General features: G+C 39.7%; 4 protein-coding genes across 4 annotated transcripts in view; 1 reads left to right on the top strand and 3 right to left on the bottom strand.

Moving 5' to 3' along the window:
* The window catches only part of LOC108372952 (titin-like), a 55028-nt gene extending 54245 nt beyond the window's left edge, over positions 1 to 783 (bottom strand). Inside the window, exon 1 of the mRNA XM_017628784.1 lies at positions 756 to 783. Within this exon, the coding sequence (XP_017484273.1) occupies positions 756 to 783 (28 nt within the window). The remainder of the gene's footprint in view (positions 1 to 755) is intronic.
* A 4566-nt stretch (positions 784 to 5349) lies between these two features.
* On the bottom strand, positions 5350 to 7272 carry LOC108372988 (palmitoyltransferase ZDHHC3). The gene is made up of 4 exons (XM_017628823.1): positions 7142 to 7272; positions 6644 to 7051; positions 6348 to 6560; positions 5350 to 6212 (listed from the first exon to the last, which is right to left on the bottom strand). The coding sequence occupies exons 1-4, from the start codon at positions 7223 to 7225 to the stop codon at positions 6054 to 6056; spliced, it is 864 nt and encodes a 287-aa protein (XP_017484312.1). The 5' UTR covers positions 7226 to 7272; the 3' UTR covers positions 5350 to 6053.
* Positions 7273 to 8018: 746 nt separating this feature from the next.
* On the top strand, positions 8019 to 9069 carry Ufc1 (Ubiquitin-fold modifier conjugating enzyme 1). Its single transcript, XM_017628833.1, has 3 exons — positions 8019 to 8388; positions 8486 to 8653; positions 8800 to 9069. Exons 1-3 carry the CDS (start codon positions 8134 to 8136, stop codon positions 8869 to 8871), a joined length of 495 nt encoding a protein of 164 aa, XP_017484322.1. The 5' UTR covers positions 8019 to 8133; the 3' UTR covers positions 8872 to 9069.
* A 363-nt stretch (positions 9070 to 9432) lies between these two features.
* Tmem131 (Transmembrane protein 131) lies at positions 9433 to 17608 on the bottom strand. The gene is made up of 4 exons (XM_017628803.1): positions 16653 to 17608; positions 15172 to 16593; positions 11155 to 14224; positions 9433 to 11099 (listed from the first exon to the last, which is right to left on the bottom strand). Exons 1-4 carry the CDS (start codon positions 17238 to 17240, stop codon positions 10450 to 10452), a joined length of 5730 nt encoding a protein of 1909 aa, XP_017484292.1. The 5' UTR covers positions 17241 to 17608; the 3' UTR covers positions 9433 to 10449.
* Positions 17609 to 18045: the final 437 nt, after the last annotated feature.

Below are 18045 nucleotides of genomic sequence, written 5' to 3'. Positions count from 1 at the left end.
TTTTGCGAAAATTTGCTTTAATATGCATACATAGGCATATATATGTATGATTTTGTGAAATTTCACTGATTTCAACGCACTTTAGACACCTTGATCAGCGCTAGGCGCTAGCCCAGGCGCCACTCACATCCCCAGCCACGACACATTTAACACTTAACGCATCTACTAGTTACACACAAACACACACACAAAAGATTTCGGATGTGAGTCCCCGATGTAAAGTGTTGCTAACGGTTATCGTAGTATTTCAGACCCTCTAAAAATCCTGGAATTTACGGAAAAGATTCAACCTCTAACAGCTTTTCATTATCTACATATAACGAATATTTAAAATTTTTTCAAACGCATGAAAATATGTTTGCTCACGTCGACGACACGCCTGCGACTGACTGACTGTTTCAACTCTTCAGTGACTTTCTTTTTCCCGGGTATATCCATAAATGAGTACAAAATCACACGGTTACACGCACTACTCCGCATCCAGCGATAGCACCTCCTGGATCTCCGAAAGTTTTCCTCAGACTGATTGTGAGTAGCCAGATCGGCCGGCCGCCGGAGCAATGCGTAATGTGGTTCGCCGCTGGCACAGTGCCGTCGACACATATACACATACATATGTGCATATGTCTGTCTGTCTGTCTGTATGCCGTTTCAGTTGTCTGCTCTGCTATTTTCGGTCGAGGTGCGAGCAGCACGGTCGCCACCGTGGAGATCAAGACTGTGGCATGTACGTTATTCATGTGCAGGTCACGTACCGCGTATGCGGAACTCATTTGCATCCATGTTCGAGTACATAAATACATACACGTGTATGTTTGTTGGCTTGGGGGTATGTAAGAAGAAGGCTGGGTGGTTGTCTGATCGAGTGACATGCAGGCCAGCAGACGAGCTAGAGATAGGTTGCAGGGAAGAAGCACAGTGGTGCGAAATAGATCGTTGCGTAGTAGGAAGAAATGTTAGCTATCTTTCGGCGCTACAGCTCATGGTGGTACGTTCGGTTATATTAGGGGGCAGTCGAAGGGAATCACTTAGACAATTAAGTTGTTATCCTTTCTAAAATCACATTTTGTACGGCACCCACCACTTAATCGATAAATCATCCATCGTCCCAGAGTTCCTCAGGGTTGTCAAAGATGTGCGAACCAAAGTATTTCAACCTTAGGCACTTAAGAAAGTAGTGCTGAGGTGATTCCACCTTGTCATTTTTCAGACAACTGCAGCACATAGGATCAGATAACATGTTCAGCCTTACTGCTTGAATATTGATTGGACCGTGGCCCGAAAGAACCACCAAACCCCCCACCCCCCTCCGAAGTAAGATCTGTGGCCTTGTAAGAAGTAGGAGGATTGCTCTAAACAGCCCCTTGTCCACTCTCGGCCAGAAGGACCTCGCAATCGCGCATGTCCTGGTTTTCACCCAGCGCTCGATGAACTTACATGAGGCTCATCTATCCGAGAGGGTACCACAAGCGCTCAATGGCAACCCCAGCCGCTCATTATTCGATGATAACGTTTCAGGGGTACTTTTCCCAGCTTTTGCCTACGAAGACACAAATCCCTCGCCACGTCCGTCCTAAGCAAAGGTGAGCAGGGAACTATTTTACGCAAAAGCTAAATATGGGTAAAGCTTTTTAATGACATAGACCGATTGCGCTGGCTTGGAGATTCCGTAGATAAGAGTGATAATGCTGCTTAAACTAGGCACCCATGGGTGCACAACGAAAGCAAAAGCATCCACGAACACAATGGAAGAATCAACTGCAGAAGGACCTATCGCCACTTGGTATGAACAATGGGCGCAACATCGCGAGGTTAGCGAGTTAACGACAAACGCTTATCATTCCGTATAAGACGCAGCAGCAGAAGTCTTTTTTGTGTTCACCAAGCGTGTCACATGTCGTGCCCATCTCATTCTCGAGGACTTTTGAATTTAAATGCGTTCTATTCTTGTATTAATTATGATGTTTTAACACTGGTTCTTATTCTTCAGAAACAGGGACGGAAAATAATCTTTTTTTTTTTAAGTTAACCCAAAAAAATCAACAAGTTGTAATCGTTGTAAAACAATTTTATTTATACCCACGTATTTGCTTTCGTACGTCCCACTGTAATTTGCAATGATTTTTATTTTCGAGTGGGATCATCCACAACCACACCCCGCACACGTACATAGATACGTAAGACGGACATCGAGAGGTGCGTACATCATACATTCGATTAGACCCAATGTAATTCGGTGCTCCCAATGTAATTCGGTGCTCACAATGTCCATCAAGATGCTGTCAACTCGAGCCTTAACTTCCGCAACAAACCCCTGAAAAGTTCCGTTCCGGGTAATGTTGCACACTTAACCTCTATCCATCTGGCCAAAAACACAAGAAATGACCAATACCTGTCCAGCATGCGTGAAGGTGATCTTAATACCCAATACATGTGTTGTGCACCCTCAACCCGACGAACTTGACTTCGAAAGTAATATAGATTGAGCCAATCGGCGTCATCCGAATTCTAGGCCGATAACAAGAATAGCAATAGTGATAATCTTGAAAAGTTCGAGTTCATTCGATTCAAAAGTTCATCAAGTACTTCAAGTTAGGCACCAGTTTTGAACTGTTCGGAGTCGTTAAATTCACAAAAGTATTTACGTACATATACATACATATAAGTATGTTCGGATATCCGGATATCCTTTTGATATTCGTGTATACGGACAAAATCTGGAAACCCGGTTAATATCCATTGTTTTATTATCTGTATATCCGGTTAATATCCGTTAATTTTACTATAGGGATATCCGGTTAATGTCCATTCTTTCTGTTATCCGTACATCCGGCTAATAACCGTTTTTTTAACATATTTTCGAATACCCGGTATATAGGAAACATGGTTATCCGTTCGGATATTCGTGTATAGAGATAAAATCGGGAAATCCGGTTAATAAACGTTTTTTAGTTGTCCGTATATCTATTAGGTTTGCTATACGGATATTCGGTTAACATGCGTACATTTCGTTATGCAGATATTCGCCTTTTTTAATCAGATATTCGAATATTCGGTTTACCGGGTATGCGATTATTCGTGTTGTTGTTGTTGTAGCAGCAACAAAGAGTTTTTGGGGAGTGTTGCTGGAGTGACAGTCCTTGGCCAAATATAAATCTGGGTCGTTCCGGTTACGTAGACCCGACTGTCGTGGGAGCGATTATTCGTTGTTGTTGTTGTAACTGCATACAAATTTCCCAAAGAGGTTTTGGGGAGTGTTGCTGGAGTGGCAGTCCTTGGCCAGATATATATCTGGGTCGTTCCGGTTACGTAGACCCGACTGTCGTGGGAACGAACGATTATTCGTCTATTCGTCCGGTTAACTTACGTTGATTTTGTTATTCGGATATCCGGATCTTCGGATAATCAGAAAATGTGGTTAGAAGTCCCAGCGCTTATAAATATGTACATACATATGTATGTACATTAGAGTGGTCCAAGTATTGTATGGGGGAATAATGGCAGCCAATTTCATTTTGAAATGATCTTAAGTCGCTTAAGCAATTGTTTGGTTAATATTTGTGCAGTATACTTAAATAATAATAAATATAAACATTTCATGAGAATCCTTTAAATTAATACTTAGAAACGTTTTGTGCCAGCACCTCTTTAGGCAAGAGGAAATATTTTGAAAGGTACCCGAACCCTATCTCGGAAATTTTTTTTGGACTCATCTAATGTACATATGCACATTTTCTCACCTGAAAGACCAAAAATTGTAAGCTCCATTTAAGCAAAACAAAAATAAAAATGTTTGAAGCAATTAACACACAAATTCAGAAACGAAAAATTTGTCTTTATCTACTCCACTGTGCGCCTTTGCATTTTGAACAAATTGCATTTTGTGCCCACGTTTTTCGAATCGCTTTTTACAAGCAGCTGTTGCCTCATAATTCCCGTAATTATAGAAATTCCAAAGCTGCTGCAGCAGCATCATTCGCATCCTAAAATTATAGGAAAGCATAAAGGGAAGACAATAAAAAAGAGGGTGATAGGGGGCAGAGAGAGAGAGAGAGAGCAATGGTGGGGTGCGAGAGTGTATACTCAACATATTCCAACGTATAGATAATATATTTCTTCGATTTATTTTAATCCATAGCGCTCGTCAATAGGGAAGTTAATAAATTTGTTTGCCAAGTGAGTACATAAACCCTAAAGCTTATTGCTTAAATTAATTTTTATTTTTCTGCATTTATTGTTATGGAATAATGTAGTATTTATGCACATATTAGTGTTAAAAAACTATATACATACGTGTGAATTTAGAAATTGTATTTAATTTTTTTGTAAATGTGATGATTAAAATCTACTCACAAGTATATATCTCAAGTACGTATGTACATATGTATGTACCCCGCCAGTTACCACCTATTTCGAGGAACTTAGATAACTGTAAAATAAATTTGTAATATATGTACTTATGCATAATGGATTTATAGACTATTTAAGGATACATGTGAAAACATTTTTTTCCAATCTTAAATTTTAATTTTTGCCCAATTATTTAAATTAAGTCAAACAGGAATTAAATATTTAATTCCACAGTTTTTTGTCAGTTCGGCACACATCTATGTATGAATGTAAATATCACTGCATAACAACAAATTAAAAATATTAGTATAAAGTCTTATAAAGAAAACTTAAAACTTAAAATAATTTCTCTTCATGAAAAACTTCAAAGCTATGTACAATTATTGATCATATTTCATATATCCATTATCCAAAATACACCTATAAAAAGCATTTTATCCAAGTATGATAGAATACAAGATTACGCATTCGCAGCGGCGATTACATTTCTCAAGTAAAAAGGAAACAAAGCCGAATAGGAGGATAAAATAAACTGTCAAACAGGCAATTTCCTTAATAATCAATATTTTCCCGAAACGTGGCTTAACTGTATTAAATTGTTTCGTTGTATAAAAAGATAATAAAGGAAATGTTAAAAATGTTAAAATATCTATTATTGAATTCCAGTGCATTTAAAGTTTCTAAGGCCTTCTTTCATCATTAATATTTATTGTTTTTTTTTGTAATGGCTTTATAACTTGTTAGTTGGGCCAAATAATCCCTTGTAGAAGTTAAGGAGTAACTTAAATTAAAAAAAAAAAAAATAAGGCGTTGTTTATTTTTGCTTGAGAATTGCCAAAATCGGCAAAACCAAACTAGCAGTTTGGGGAATGCGCCATCTTTGTTCGCTGCACCGTGATATCAACAGCTTTTATTAATAAAAACTAAGCAATTGCTTCTTTTTAAAATTTCATACCTTTTACTCGATTTATTCAAATAAATTTGAGTAAAAGGTCTAAAATTTTAAGAAAAAGCAATTGCTTAGTTTTTATTTATAACGCCCAATATCTACCACATCCATACATATGTACATAAATGTATAGATGAGTATGTGTGCATAAAGTGATGAGCAATCCACATCTCTTAACCAATTATTTTTATATGCTATTTTCCATTTAGCGCTATTTCACTTTTAAGGCAAATCATGCAATTGTTGTTATTGCATGTTTAGCATAATAAATGTTTGCCATCAGAGTTTTTTCAATTTAGTTAGACCAAATACGACATAAAACATTAATATGCGGCTGAATCATGTATGTATATGGGTTAACTTTCATTGAATGCTTATTTTGCAGCCACAAACAACTGCATATGCATTTATACTTAACCTAAAACTCTTAAAGCTAGAATAAGGAAATCGCATTCAGGATAAGTGAAAGAAAATCCGGGTTTAGAAGAGCGAACCTGCCGATTGCACATACGTTTTCACTTTGTCTAAAAAAATGAATTTTGCTCTTTGGCTGTAGAACTTAAAAGATATAAATATTTTATAATATTTTAAACCCGCTGCGAATAATCTTGCCGAGGTTTACAATCTATCGAAGTGCAAACGGACGGTTTTAGCCAAATCGCCAACTATCACTGAATTGGTTTCCAAAAACTCTTAATTTTTCATTCAAGTGATGTATTCGCATAAGTGGGAAATGAATTATTTCATATTCTTCTTAAACTGAATAGAAGTGTGTATTAAATTTTGTTTTCCATGATGGTTTAGTGAATGGTGAGAACCAAGCCAACGAAAAACGTCCAAATACTGAATGAATGCTTTTTAGGCGAGATTTTTTTGCCCAACGTGCTTCTTCTTTTTTCAATTGCTCAATACCCTGCAAAGAAATGAGTAAAAGAGTTTTGATTATTCTATGTGTACGATAAGCATATTATTATAATTATTAAGCAATTTTATCAAGTTTTCATGCATACATTAAAAGCTTATTATTATCTTTAATTAATTAGCTTACCGTTTGGTCATTAAAGATGGCAGTTAATTGCGTAGCCAGCATAATAAGCGTGAAAATTGCAAAAAGTAACGCTTCGAATGATAGAAACAGCAGTAAAATTATAGTTGTAGGTGGCGAATAGGGTGAACATTGACGCCATTCTGTATGTACACATTGTGCAAACTCTGTGACAACCAAAAACATGGCATGTATCGATATGGCGGCAATATAAAACTGTAACAGATTGCAAGAAATAGTATAAATGTATGTTTAGTAAAACCTATGAAGAATAAAATAAACCAAAAATCAATACTCACCGTAAATAACACAAAGAACTTTTGATTGTTCTCTCCCACACAGTTATTTACCCATGGACAATGATGATCCATTTTACGTATGCAACGTTGGCATACTGAGCAATGGTGCGCCCGTTCCGGTTTAATGCTACAACATTTAGGACATTTGAAAAACATTTCACCCTCACGGTAACCCATCTGTTCAATCATTTCTTTAGTTGCATTACCGCGCGGTACTGCACCAGGATCTGACATCATCGTGCGTATGTGTGATGCAAAAGCGAGAAAGGCAAGGGCTTGGAATATAATTATGTTTATAGTGCTAAAAATAGGATACGGACTCGGCAACAATATGACACGCATTACAACAAACTCGGCAAACAGTATTAGCAGCCAGGTGAATACAGCGCAGACAATACCGCAAATATCCTTTATTATAGATGATGTATATGAAAAAATAGGTATGCAAATACATAAGGTATAGAGTCCTCAATTTCCGCGCTTAAGGGGACAACTTACCTTCACGCACCAAGCGCGTCCACCACAACAACGGTTGTGCATGTCCCTGCTACCGCCATGTACTGCTATATATTGGGAATGCATTTGTTATAAATTTGAAGCAAAGCTACAACTTCTACGGAACTTAAATATGCTTCNCTCACCTTCGTAAGAACGTCTGGATCAAGCACTAGCACAAGTTTCTTTTTTATTTTATTTTTTTTTTCAAATTTTTGGTTTTTTTTTTCTAGGAGTTTAATACCTAGTCTTTACAATAGAACATCCAACTTTTACACTTAACAATTGACACACACTTCACACTCACAATAGGCACAAGAAATACTTAGACAAATACAACCTCCACCTTCTGTAGTACAAATGCGAATGGCGAAATTTTTTATGTTTTTCTAATTACTAGGGAAACAGCTGTTTTATGTCACTGTCACCTGTGAGATTTATAGAAGATGCCAGATGGACGAGAAAATGCCTCATTCAGAGTATTTTTTTAGTACTAAATCCAGCAAAAGTTTACTGCGAGTGACAGACAAAATTAAAATAATAAGTTTTTATGGAGGAACCTACATGGCAACGAATGCAAACTTAAGAAAATGTTACTATTATCAAAGAAGTTAAATATATTCGGTGAATTTGTTTTTATTGGAAATATAAAGGCTGCGTTTCTTTATGCATTCCATATAATCCCATTTCACAGCCAGAATAATCAGAATGCGTCTGAAATATACGTTAACGTATCATCAGGAACGTTCTATAGAATAAGTAAACAAAAAGGTTTATTTCAAATGTTCAGAACGAATAAAGAAATAGAACCAAAATCTTGAAATAATCTAATGCCTGCTTTACTATGTGCATCCGGCAACACTGAGACTTTAGTACTCTTTGACGTGTCAATTTTTTACCAAACGAAGGTGCAATATTTTCTTTCCATTTTATTGTTTATTGTAGTATTTTTTAAACAAATCGATTTACTTAACAAAAATTAAATAAAATTAACAATGGTTGATGAATGCACGAAAAAAACACTAAGCAACATTCCATTGTTACAAACACGCGCTGGACCACGCGACAAAGATTTGTGGGTGCAGCGGCTTAAAGAAGAATACCAGGCACTAATCAAATATGTGCAAAACAATAAGGAATCTGGCAGTGACTGGTTTCGTTTGGAATCCAATAAGGAGGGGACACGTTGGTTTGGAAAATGTTGGTACATGCACAACCTGCTCAAATATGAATTTGATGTGGAATTCGATGTAAGCGGATAATAAAGAACTCAAACATATTCTAATGATGTACATACATGTTTATACTATTCCACGTACCGAATTTCCCTTTTCCATAATATTACAGATTCCGATAACTTATCCAACGACGGCGCCGGAAATAGCTTTACCTGAACTAGATGGCAAAACTGCAAAAATGTATCGCGGAGGAAAAATTTGTTTGACGGATCACTTTAAACCTCTGTGGGCGCGTAATGTACCAAAATTTGGCATAGCACATGCAATGGCTTTAGGGGTGAGTTAAAACCCGAATTTGATTGTTCAATTGTATTAGATTTGAATCGCTTTTGTTATCTTAGAACCAATTCGTCTTGTCGTAGAAGCATTGCATAATTTAGTGTTCAAAACTGCTTAATTCATTAATAAACTTTATTTTTTCAGCTTGCACCATGGTTAGCTGTCGAGATACCAGATCTTATAGAAAAGGGCATTATCAGCTACAAGGAAAAATAAGCTTTCCTTCTTCATAGGCAAATCCTTATTTACTTATTTTTTATTCCTAACACGTTTTTGAACAAAAATGGAACAAAAATAGTTAAAAGACAGAAAGTTAAAAAAAAAAAAAATGTTAATGTGCCTGGCAATAACTACAATAAATTTTGGTCTAAAGCTGCATACTGCATCAATATCATTATACATTTACAGTTACAGTTGCAGAAAAAAAGTAAGTTAAGGAATCCCACAGGACTTTTCTAAAGTTGGAGAAAAATATCGTGTATCGAATAAAAAAAGGCGTTAGAGATGTTCCGGCTTAATTTAGGCTACAGTAGCCCCGAAGACTCTTTAACTTTCAAATCTATCTATGCATATATTTATTTAGCTTATGGATGGCGGCTAATAGCCGAGAGGTAGTCTCAAAGAGAATTTTCATTATCAGAAAACGGCAATGGTGAAGTATTTGATGGTGTAAGAACAACTCGACCCCGACAAAAAAAAAATAATCATATCACAAAGCTCCCAATAAATAGACGATAAATATTCAGTTTGCAAATAAATGAAAGTGGTTTTAATGTATGCTTGAAAGTATGTATGTATGTATTTGGTTTGTATGCAGTTATTTCATTCTGTGCGTTAACTGCACTTTAGTCCATTATAGTTTTTTTTTTCAAATTAATTATTAACTCCAAGTGTTTAATCTAATGTGTTGAGGTTGTGGCTACTATTGTGTGGCAATATGCTGTTACTTAGGCCGTGATGAGCAATGACTACTCTTGAGTATGTACGTACATATATAAGTTTAAGAATTTATAATTTCACGACTTCAATCCATTAAAGTTTATTTTACTTTATTTTTTAAGTAAAACCAAGATATCCCAAAATAAACTATTATTCTTGTTTCGCGACATTAAAATTAAATAACAAAGTCAAGTCAATGGAAAATAGTTATAAATAAAATTAGGAAATTCAAAAACAAACAAAAATTATAAATTTCACATTGTTTCAAATTAATTTTTTCTTGTTCATCAAAGGATCATTAATTACCCTCACCGTTTTTGCGATAAACGAAAAAATATATATAGGAAAAGAAAAAATTAAATAATTTTCAACCATAATAACCGTTGGTTATGAAATTTCGAAATACCGCATTATTTGGCTCGAATTTCGAATTTTGTTCGTTTCACATATTTTTCGAACTTCACACAGTTTTACAAAAAAAAAAACATATATTTCTAGTTATAAAGCAATGGCCAGCGCATTGGACTATGGACGGTCAGATTGCTGGGAAATGGGGGAAAAGAGCATATGGCAACAAGTTTCAAAAAATGTGTTAACCTAATTATTAAGTTCAATGTAAGCAATTGTTAAATTTTACAAAACGAAAAAAACGCACACAAAGTTTAAGCGACATTAAATCAAAAATTACTCAATGAGGGATTCGTGTAAATAGTTGGCGCGCATGGTATAGTAATGCTAGTAAATATCTTCAAAAATATACATAACATAAAGAAAACTATCCCGCATTCGCCAACCATTCATCATCAATCGCTCAACCTTACATTTAGGCCCGCACATACGCTTTACAATAACTTTTCAATTTATATTTCCGTTGTTCTTGTTACTGTTATTAATATTGTTGCGTTTCTGCCAGCTATCCGACCAAATGGAACTGAGCGAACTAAATGGATCGAATGTCTGCATTTCAGCTGGTATAACAGCACCAGCACCAGCATCGTTGGACGAAACATTCAATGATTGCTGCTGCTGCTGCTGCTGTGGCTCTTGTTGTGCGGCTGATTGTGTATTGTTACTCATACCATGAAAGTTGCTCTCCAAGCCGGGAGGTGGACGTATGACTGCTGTGCCAACGCCAGCGCTACCATTGCCACCACCACAGCCAGCACCAGATGTTGATACAGCACCCCCGATTGGCGGCCAAGCAGTTGCTGCGAGTGTACCGCCGCCTGTTACTGGTGTATTCAAACCGCTGACCAATACAGCACCGCCGGTTGGGCTATCATGTTGTCCCAAATACGTTGTCATCGGCGACCAAGTCCGCGAGTTTAGGTGTGCCCAATCGACACCTTGTAGCAGCTGCTGCTGTTGTTGTTGCTGCTGCGCTTGCACATGTGCCTGTGCATGAGCCTGCACCTGGGCTTGCAATTGCTGCTGGCGCAGGCTGTACATATATTCGAAGTACTCGTCTTGTGCCTTTTTTATCTCAAAGAGATCGGCGTCGAGGCCTAAAATCAGTCAGTATGCATTTCGGAAATGTAATATTTATTTAAAGTGGCTTACCTCTCAGTGGCCGATTGCCATCGTACTCGTATGTGGTCAAAAGATTAGAGAAGAAGCTGCAATTGCCTGTTGACACCACCGGCTTTGGAATTTGTAGACCATTGCCGCTATTATTGCTGCTACCGCTGCTGCTACTGTTGCTATTAACTGGCTCCCAGACGGGTGTAGACGATGGCGACTTTTTAGAGCCGATAGGACCCAACTCACCAGAATTTGAGCTGGCCAACTTTTCCGAGGGCGTGTCAGATGAGTTTTGTCCGAAAAGCTGCGCTTGTTGATGCGGCTGCTGTTTTTGTTGCCCTTGCTGAAACAGATCTTGCTGTTTTCTTCCAAACTCCGATTCATTCTCTTTACCGCCGAAAAAGTAACACGATCCAGCATCGCTGACACCAGCATTCGATTTATCATTCGCCTTTGGCATAGTTTTTCCCTGCCCACTTAGAGGCTGTGCCTGCAAAACATCACTAAACGTCGCCTGGTTGACAGTGTCCCAAGGCGCGCTTAAGCAGCCCAAAGTAGCGCCGCCGTTGCTGTCATTTCCGTTTGAAAGCATTGTGCGTGTTGCCGCAGCATTCGAAGAAGCACCTGAATCGGTAAAATTTAACGCACGCAGTGCGGCCGCTGCGCGTTGGCGACTTCTACGTTCAGCGCGGCGCGATGCACTTGAAGAACCACAAGAGTTTGCGGACGATGAAGAACAGTTCGAGGGAGTTGCGGTGTCGTTCCCATTGTTGCCAGTGTTGACGTTGCGCGCGTCTTTGCGACGCTCTCGTCCTGGTGTTTTGCCATATTTTGAACCGGTTGCGCCACTCTGTACGCCTACTTCCTTTACTGGCGGCGAAGGTGTCGATGTCGGAACGGCGCTAGTGCCACGCGAATCCAGCACATTGCATCCAAGGTTAGCGACATGGTTTAGCGATTCAGCAACGGTCGTCTTATTTCCATTTCCACGCGTATTTTTTCCTCCATTCATCTGGGACTTCTGATTGCCGGCGCCACCGCTTACGGTCTCTCTTTCATTTTTCTCGGTAGTCTGCAATGGGGCAGCAGCGGCATTTTTCGCCTTGCGCGCACTACGCGGCTGTTGTATTGAAGCCATGCTCTGCAACGGTGAGGCTGCTGCTTGAATTTGCTGCTGCTGTTTCTTTCCTCCAGTGGCACTGCTATTATTTAGATTAGTGGCTGTTGTTTGTTTATTTGCTTCAATTCCGCCTCTTTCGACCTTTTCATTGTGCGTTTGTGTTTTTGGTGTCGTCGAAACCGCTGCGCTTCTCTTTCCGCCATTTTCATTAGCGCTGGCCTGCTGCATGCCATTTGCACCACTGCTGACGTTGTTTCGGTCATTTTCGCTCGTCGTTTTCACCGTCGATACGCTATTCCTAAAAGCATTTAAGTCCAGCGACCATGGCAGCGACACACGAGATGTCGAGGCGTTGCCATTTGCATTGTTCTGGCGCTTCAAGTTGCGCTTTTTCATACTATTGCCATTGTTGCCTGTGCTCCCGCTACTAGTGCTACTACTACTGCTGCTGCTCGTACTGACTTTGGTATGTTGCTGGATGCCACTGCGTCGTTGCAAGGAGCCACACGCGACCGGTGCTTCGTCATCCGCCGCATGCGCCGCTGCTTGTGCCTTCAATGCAATATTGCGCAGATTAAATGTCGGATGCACGGAACTTTTATCGCGTGCCTCGTATAGTACCGTTTGTCCATGCAGTATATTGTCATAATCTATGTTGGCGGCAATGAGAACGAAAACAAATGTGGTGGCCAGCAACACAATGGCTGCGTTACGAATGCGCTCTTCCCACGCGGGACGCGGTATCAGAACTGAACAACGATCGATCATGCTAGCAGGCAGCCTTGCTTCTAGTTTGTATTCCAAATTATAAGAGAGATTCGTATGTATTTTAATTGGTACTTGCACGAGCGCTAAAGTGTAATCGGGAACGAAGACTATTTCAATCTTTTTAGATTCGTTCGGCTTGAGCGCAAAACTGTTGCAATCCAATACACTATAACCATAGCCGGTACACATTTGATCGCCAATTTGAAATGTCTCAATCCAAATGGGGATCTCACCCGTATTTCGAGCTGTAAATACACGCTTTAACGCAACTTTTTGGTGTTTATGTGAACCCAAATCATTTTGCCCACCAGAGGAGGATGGAGGCGTTGGCGGTTGATTGCAAAGCGTAGAAAATTTTTCGGTTAAATCAAAAAGCAGAGTCGCATTCAAGCCGGGTTTGCGATTGCCAAAGCGAAACTGCGATTGTACCACCTTTGTGCTCAGCCAAACCGCCTCGTAGAGTGTAAGGTTATTGCGAATATGCAACAGCGTACAATACGTATCAGCAATGGGGGCCTCAAAACGCATTGTCACCGGTAGACTAGTGTGCGGTGGCAAGAGTATTGGTTTATGCGGCGCGCCACCTGGCAGAGAAAATACATCCTTATCCGTAAGATAGCAATGCGGTGCAATGTCCACTACTTCCAGCGGCAAGGACAGCTGCGTTTCCTTCGCAAATGCCGGATCGGAGAGAAAGTAGTCCAGCAACACTGGTGTATCCGCCGGATTACTCACCAGTACCTGAACCTCCTGCGCTTTGCCTACCTCTATGGTTGGAAAGACTTGCTTGCCAGTGACAAATTTCGGCCATTCGATGTCAATTATTAATTGCAACAAAAACTGTCGCACCTCGTGACTATTCAGCGTGAAGGCGATATTTTGAAAGTCATACTTTAAATGGCGAAAGAGTTCGGTGCGTCGTCGCAATTCCGTCTCGTCGAAGTGTAAATTGTTGTTCAAGCCGCCGCGAGTGTTTTGCGCTGCTGGAAAGGCAAGCGAGCTCGTGCGCTCATCCTGCGGTATATAGCAGCGATGCTGACATAGCAGCGACGGTTCAAAGTGTATGCGACCAACTTTGGTCATCGCATTGCCCGCGATTGTCGAACCGTTGGTATTGTAGTCCTCAAAACGTAATCCTGCATCGGTAAAATTAACTGAAGTAATGTGTATAGGGTGCTGAAAAGTGGAGCGTATGGCCAATTCGGCGGAGCATTGTTTTCCCTGAAAAGGTTTAAATGCATATTTAATACTCTCAATTCCAAAATGTGAAATATGTATATGAGGCGATTCACATCAAATGTCCCAAGCGCGCTGAGCGGTGCAAAACAAGCAAAAAAAAAACGACTTTAATTCTCATATAAATATATATAAATATATATCATGATTCAATGATCGGATCTAAACCAGATTAGTATGGGACCACCTCTGAGACACTACCTTTCCGATGCAAATAGAATTTTCGAAACATACATAAAAAAAAAATCCGACGAACTGATAACCTAATCCTTTTTTGGAAGTCGGTTAAAAAGGGACTTTGTTGTTTTTCCAGGTTATAAAACGTTTTAGAACGCGCCAAACAATTTTCGGCGTTTCGTCGCGTCATTTCGGCTCCGCTTGCTTGCTGTTAACAAAAGTGTCATTTAAATTCGCTATATCTCAGTCGTTTGTGTATCGATCGATTTGAAATTTTCACACAATAAACTACAAACTATTCTTATTCTTAATAGTACTTCTTAATACTCAGTACAAACAAAACTACAAATTTTTTAACTTTTTTATGAGAATTGAGAGGCTGTTTTTTTTCAAATGCTAAAGTTGTGTTATAGTGTGAATTTTTTTTTTTGTCTTAAAACAGTATTCGATTGAGATAACTAAAAACAATATTAAAAACGACCATAATTCAGAAAAATAACAAATAAATTTTCGTTCAGAATTTTCGCCATGAAAATGTGAAAATTTTGGAAAAAAAATCTATAGAAATCATAGTTTTCGCATTATTTTTCCCATTTGCTGTCGAATTCCCAGCTAGTCGAAAAATAGCTTGTTTTGCACAGCTCAGCGCGCTAGGGACATTTGACGAGAACTGCCGCATATGTTGATTGAATCAACAAATAAACACTCTTTCCGTTAGATTTCATAAATTCCCTAAAAATTTTAATAATATTTACCGGAAAGCAATTTTCGAAGTAAAGCAGCTCTTGATCTACCTCTAGTTTGCCGATCCAAGTTCGAAAACGCACCGTCGTCGTGATCTCCTCGTATGTTGTCCAAATTTTCAACGTGCATTGATGCTGCTCAGTTATATATGACTGTATAGTAACTTGAAAAACCGCCACATCGTCCTCCTCCAACTGTGTGCATAGCTTAAACTTTGCGCTCTCCAATTTCAGTGTAGCATTGCGCAATGCGCGCAGTGAGGCTGGCCGCAAGCAACCTCGAAATGAAGTATGAAAATATACGCCTTGAGGCGATTGAAAATTCCAAGTGTTTAGTTTGACAGGCAAAGGATTGCGGTTGCGTAACACAATGTAACCATTGTGCGATGTCTCTGCCAATGGTATGGCACCCAAATTCAAATCCACACTATAAGGTGCATCGTTTTGTAAACGCGCCGTATCGTAGGTGGAGACATGTAAACGGCCACCGCAAACTATCAGCGGCACCAGGATGTGCGTAATGTTCGTGCGTATGAGTAAGTTGCTTTTGTACACCATGCTTGAGTTGAGCATCTGTAGTTGCAACAAAGCCAAAGAACCGCCACTTGGCAACACCAAAAGGTCCCTTGCGCTGCCGTCTAAGACGTCCAGATAATCTCTACTAAGTTGTGCGCGTAAAGCTCCACTATCGGTTTCTTGCTGCGGTAAGCTTACATTTAGCAGTGCTATGGGCGTTTCAAAGTCGTTTCGCACCACCAAGGTACGTTTATTGCCTCCGCGGTTACCCAACGTAGCTTGTGTTACGAAAGTAGTTGAGTTACCATCATAGTGTAGCGACCCTTTAAACACTTCGGCACGTATAAGAACCGTGAATTCGTGCGGAGTGTTAGTGGCGTTTTCTTGCAAGGGAGTACGCGGTGCACTGCGCAACACCATCACCTCATCTAGTATAGTTGTGCTATCGAAGAGATGTGACTCCAGTACTACAACACCATTTTTGAGATCAAAAGTTAGTCCTGGCATTTGCCGCAGTGTATAATCGATTAAAACGTGCTGTTGGCGCATGTGCGAATTGTGAAGCTGTAACTTCATTTGCGATGGTTTCACGCTACTACCTAGTGATGCGGCTGTTGACAACCGACCGAAATTAATAACTGGATTATCTGCGTACAGTCCGTGCAAGGGTAAAATCTCAATTTCGACAGGTATTACGAGCACATTTCCACTATTGCTCGCTGAATCACTAGTACCTTCACCAATCTGTTCTGAAATTTTGATGCGTATATAAGCCGTGTGGTTACCGACGGTGCGTGCATGGAATCGTATTCGAATAATAGATTTCGTTTCATACGGCGGTATCTCCCATAAAGTTTGTGGGCCTTCTTGTCCGCCACTCGGTAATTCTAATTGGAACTGACCACCACTGCTGTAAACCTATAGGGACATTGAACAATAATAATAAATAGCAATAAACCAACGGCTTGTTTACATACCTCTAGTATTTGAAGTGGCTTGCTATGTGGATTGTACATTTGGATCTCAGGCGTGAGCGTTGCGTTAAGCGGTGCTTTGATCCCCACTAACGGTTTCAGCCGATACGGGCAATCTCGTCCTTCGCCGCGTACCTGCAAACGTGCTTGCCCAAAGGACGTATGAATTAGTAGATCCGTAGCGACGCTACCATGAACGCGCGGCAGAAAAACAACATTAAAGGTAGTATTTCCTTGCGGCGGTACTACTTTTGCTTCGAAAAAGCTCGAATAAAAGGTAGGTGTACGTCCCGACACCGAAGTTAAATATACGCTACGATTTGCATTCTGATTTACCAACGTCACCGTATGTGCACGAGCCGTTCCCACTGGGCATGCCTCGCCGAAATCGAGGAGAGGAGGTTCGAAACGTAGACTACGTTGCAATTCATCACTAGTTGTGTCCGCTGCAGGCGCTAATGACGCAAAGGCATTGGTTTGAGCCGCTGCTGCATGTAATGACTTTTCAGCAGTAGTACTGCCACTAATATCGCCGGCTACTCGACTGAGCAGCAGCGTGAGCACCAACAAAAATGACGATGGTCCTGACATTTTCACGCAACAGGATGAACCACGGATGTCTTCCTTCGCTATGCGTATCTTTTTAGCCGGTTGCGGCTGTTTGGTGTGCACAATGGCCTCCGGCCTCCGAATGTCCTTCTTCTTCCTTTTTTGCTGCTTGATTGCCTTTGGTTTGACGTCCAATTGGTTACAACGTTCGAGTCTTTAGATTTACGGATACTTTTCTTATATTATAATTATAACCGTCTTTATTATATTATTGTAACTACTAAATTGAACCTCCTCTGGCAAATCTTTTCACATTATTTTAGTTTTATTTGAGATATTTTTTCGCCTTAAAACACTACACTATCAGCCAGTCGTCTGTAAAAGTGCAAAAAATAATAATCAGCATATAGAGTGAATGTCACGGAAAGCGAAATTACCGAAAAATACGAAGCAAGGCACAAAACAAAAAAGCGATAAACAGAACAATGAATGATGAATGTCAGAACTGGGATAGATCAAAAACTTCCACTGGAATGCACTACCGGACGTCACTGGAATGCACTACCGGAAGTATAGGGTGATAAACACTGGTTTCACCCTGTTGCACGCGAGGGGGGTGAAAAACCAGAGAACGACATGGGGGTGTGAAAAACCAGAGAGAGAATTTTAGGTAAAATTTCGCAATATTGGTTTTTGAAAAAATTGTAAGTCAAGGACTTATACAACCCCGATAAGATCCTCGAATTTCGTCCTTCTAACTTTAACAGTTTAAAAAATTACCTATTCGTCCTTGTTAATCCAAAAAAATTTTATTTTTTTTCTTGCATTTGGAACCCATATTTTTATT

This window comes from Rhagoletis zephyria, unplaced genomic scaffold (assembly GCF_001687245.7).
Source record: "Rhagoletis zephyria isolate East Lansing unplaced genomic scaffold, Rhagoletis_zephyria_1.1 Rzeph_scaffold_00078, whole genome shotgun sequence".
Taxonomy (NCBI): Eukaryota; Metazoa; Arthropoda; class Insecta; order Diptera; family Tephritidae; genus Rhagoletis; species Rhagoletis zephyria.
This window is presented reverse-complemented; position numbering and strand designations above follow the sequence as displayed.

What these genes read in the sequence shown, in the direction of transcription:
- Ufc1 (XM_017628833.1), top strand. Translation starts at nt 8,134, where the DNA reads ATGGTTGATGAATGCACGAAAAAAACACTAAGCAACATTCCATTGTTA. An exon ending in AATTTGATGTGGAATTCGAT is followed by an intron (nt 8,389 to 8,485) that starts GTAAGCGGATAA and finishes ATAATATTACAG; the next exon opens with ATTCCGATAACTTATCCAAC. An exon ending in CACATGCAATGGCTTTAGGG is followed by an intron (nt 8,654 to 8,799) that starts GTGAGTTAAAAC and finishes TTATTTTTTCAG; the next exon opens with CTTGCACCATGGTTAGCTGT.
- Tmem131 (XM_017628803.1), bottom strand. Translation starts at nt 17,240, where the DNA reads ATGTCAGGACCATCGTCATTTTTGTTGGTGCTCACGCTGCTGCTCAGT. An exon ending in ACTTCGAAAATTGCTTTCCG is followed by an intron (nt 14,225 to 15,171) that starts GTAAATATTATT and finishes AAACCTTTTCAG; the next exon opens with GGAAAACAATGCTCCGCCGA. An exon ending in TGGCAATCGGCCACTGAGAG is followed by an intron (nt 11,100 to 11,154) that starts GTAAGCCACTTT and finishes GACTGATTTTAG; the next exon opens with GCCTCGACGCCGATCTCTTT.
- LOC108372988 (XM_017628823.1), bottom strand. Translation starts at nt 7,225, where the DNA reads ATGCATTCCCAATATATAGCAGTACATGGCGGTAGCAGGGACATGCAC. An exon ending in AGTTCTTTGTGTTATTTACG is followed by an intron (nt 6,561 to 6,643) that starts GTGAGTATTGAT and finishes AATCTGTTACAG; the next exon opens with TTTTATATTGCCGCCATATC. An exon ending in CCATCTTTAATGACCAAACG is followed by an intron (nt 6,213 to 6,347) that starts GTAAGCTAATTA and finishes ATTTCTTTGCAG; the next exon opens with GGTATTGAGCAATTGAAAAA.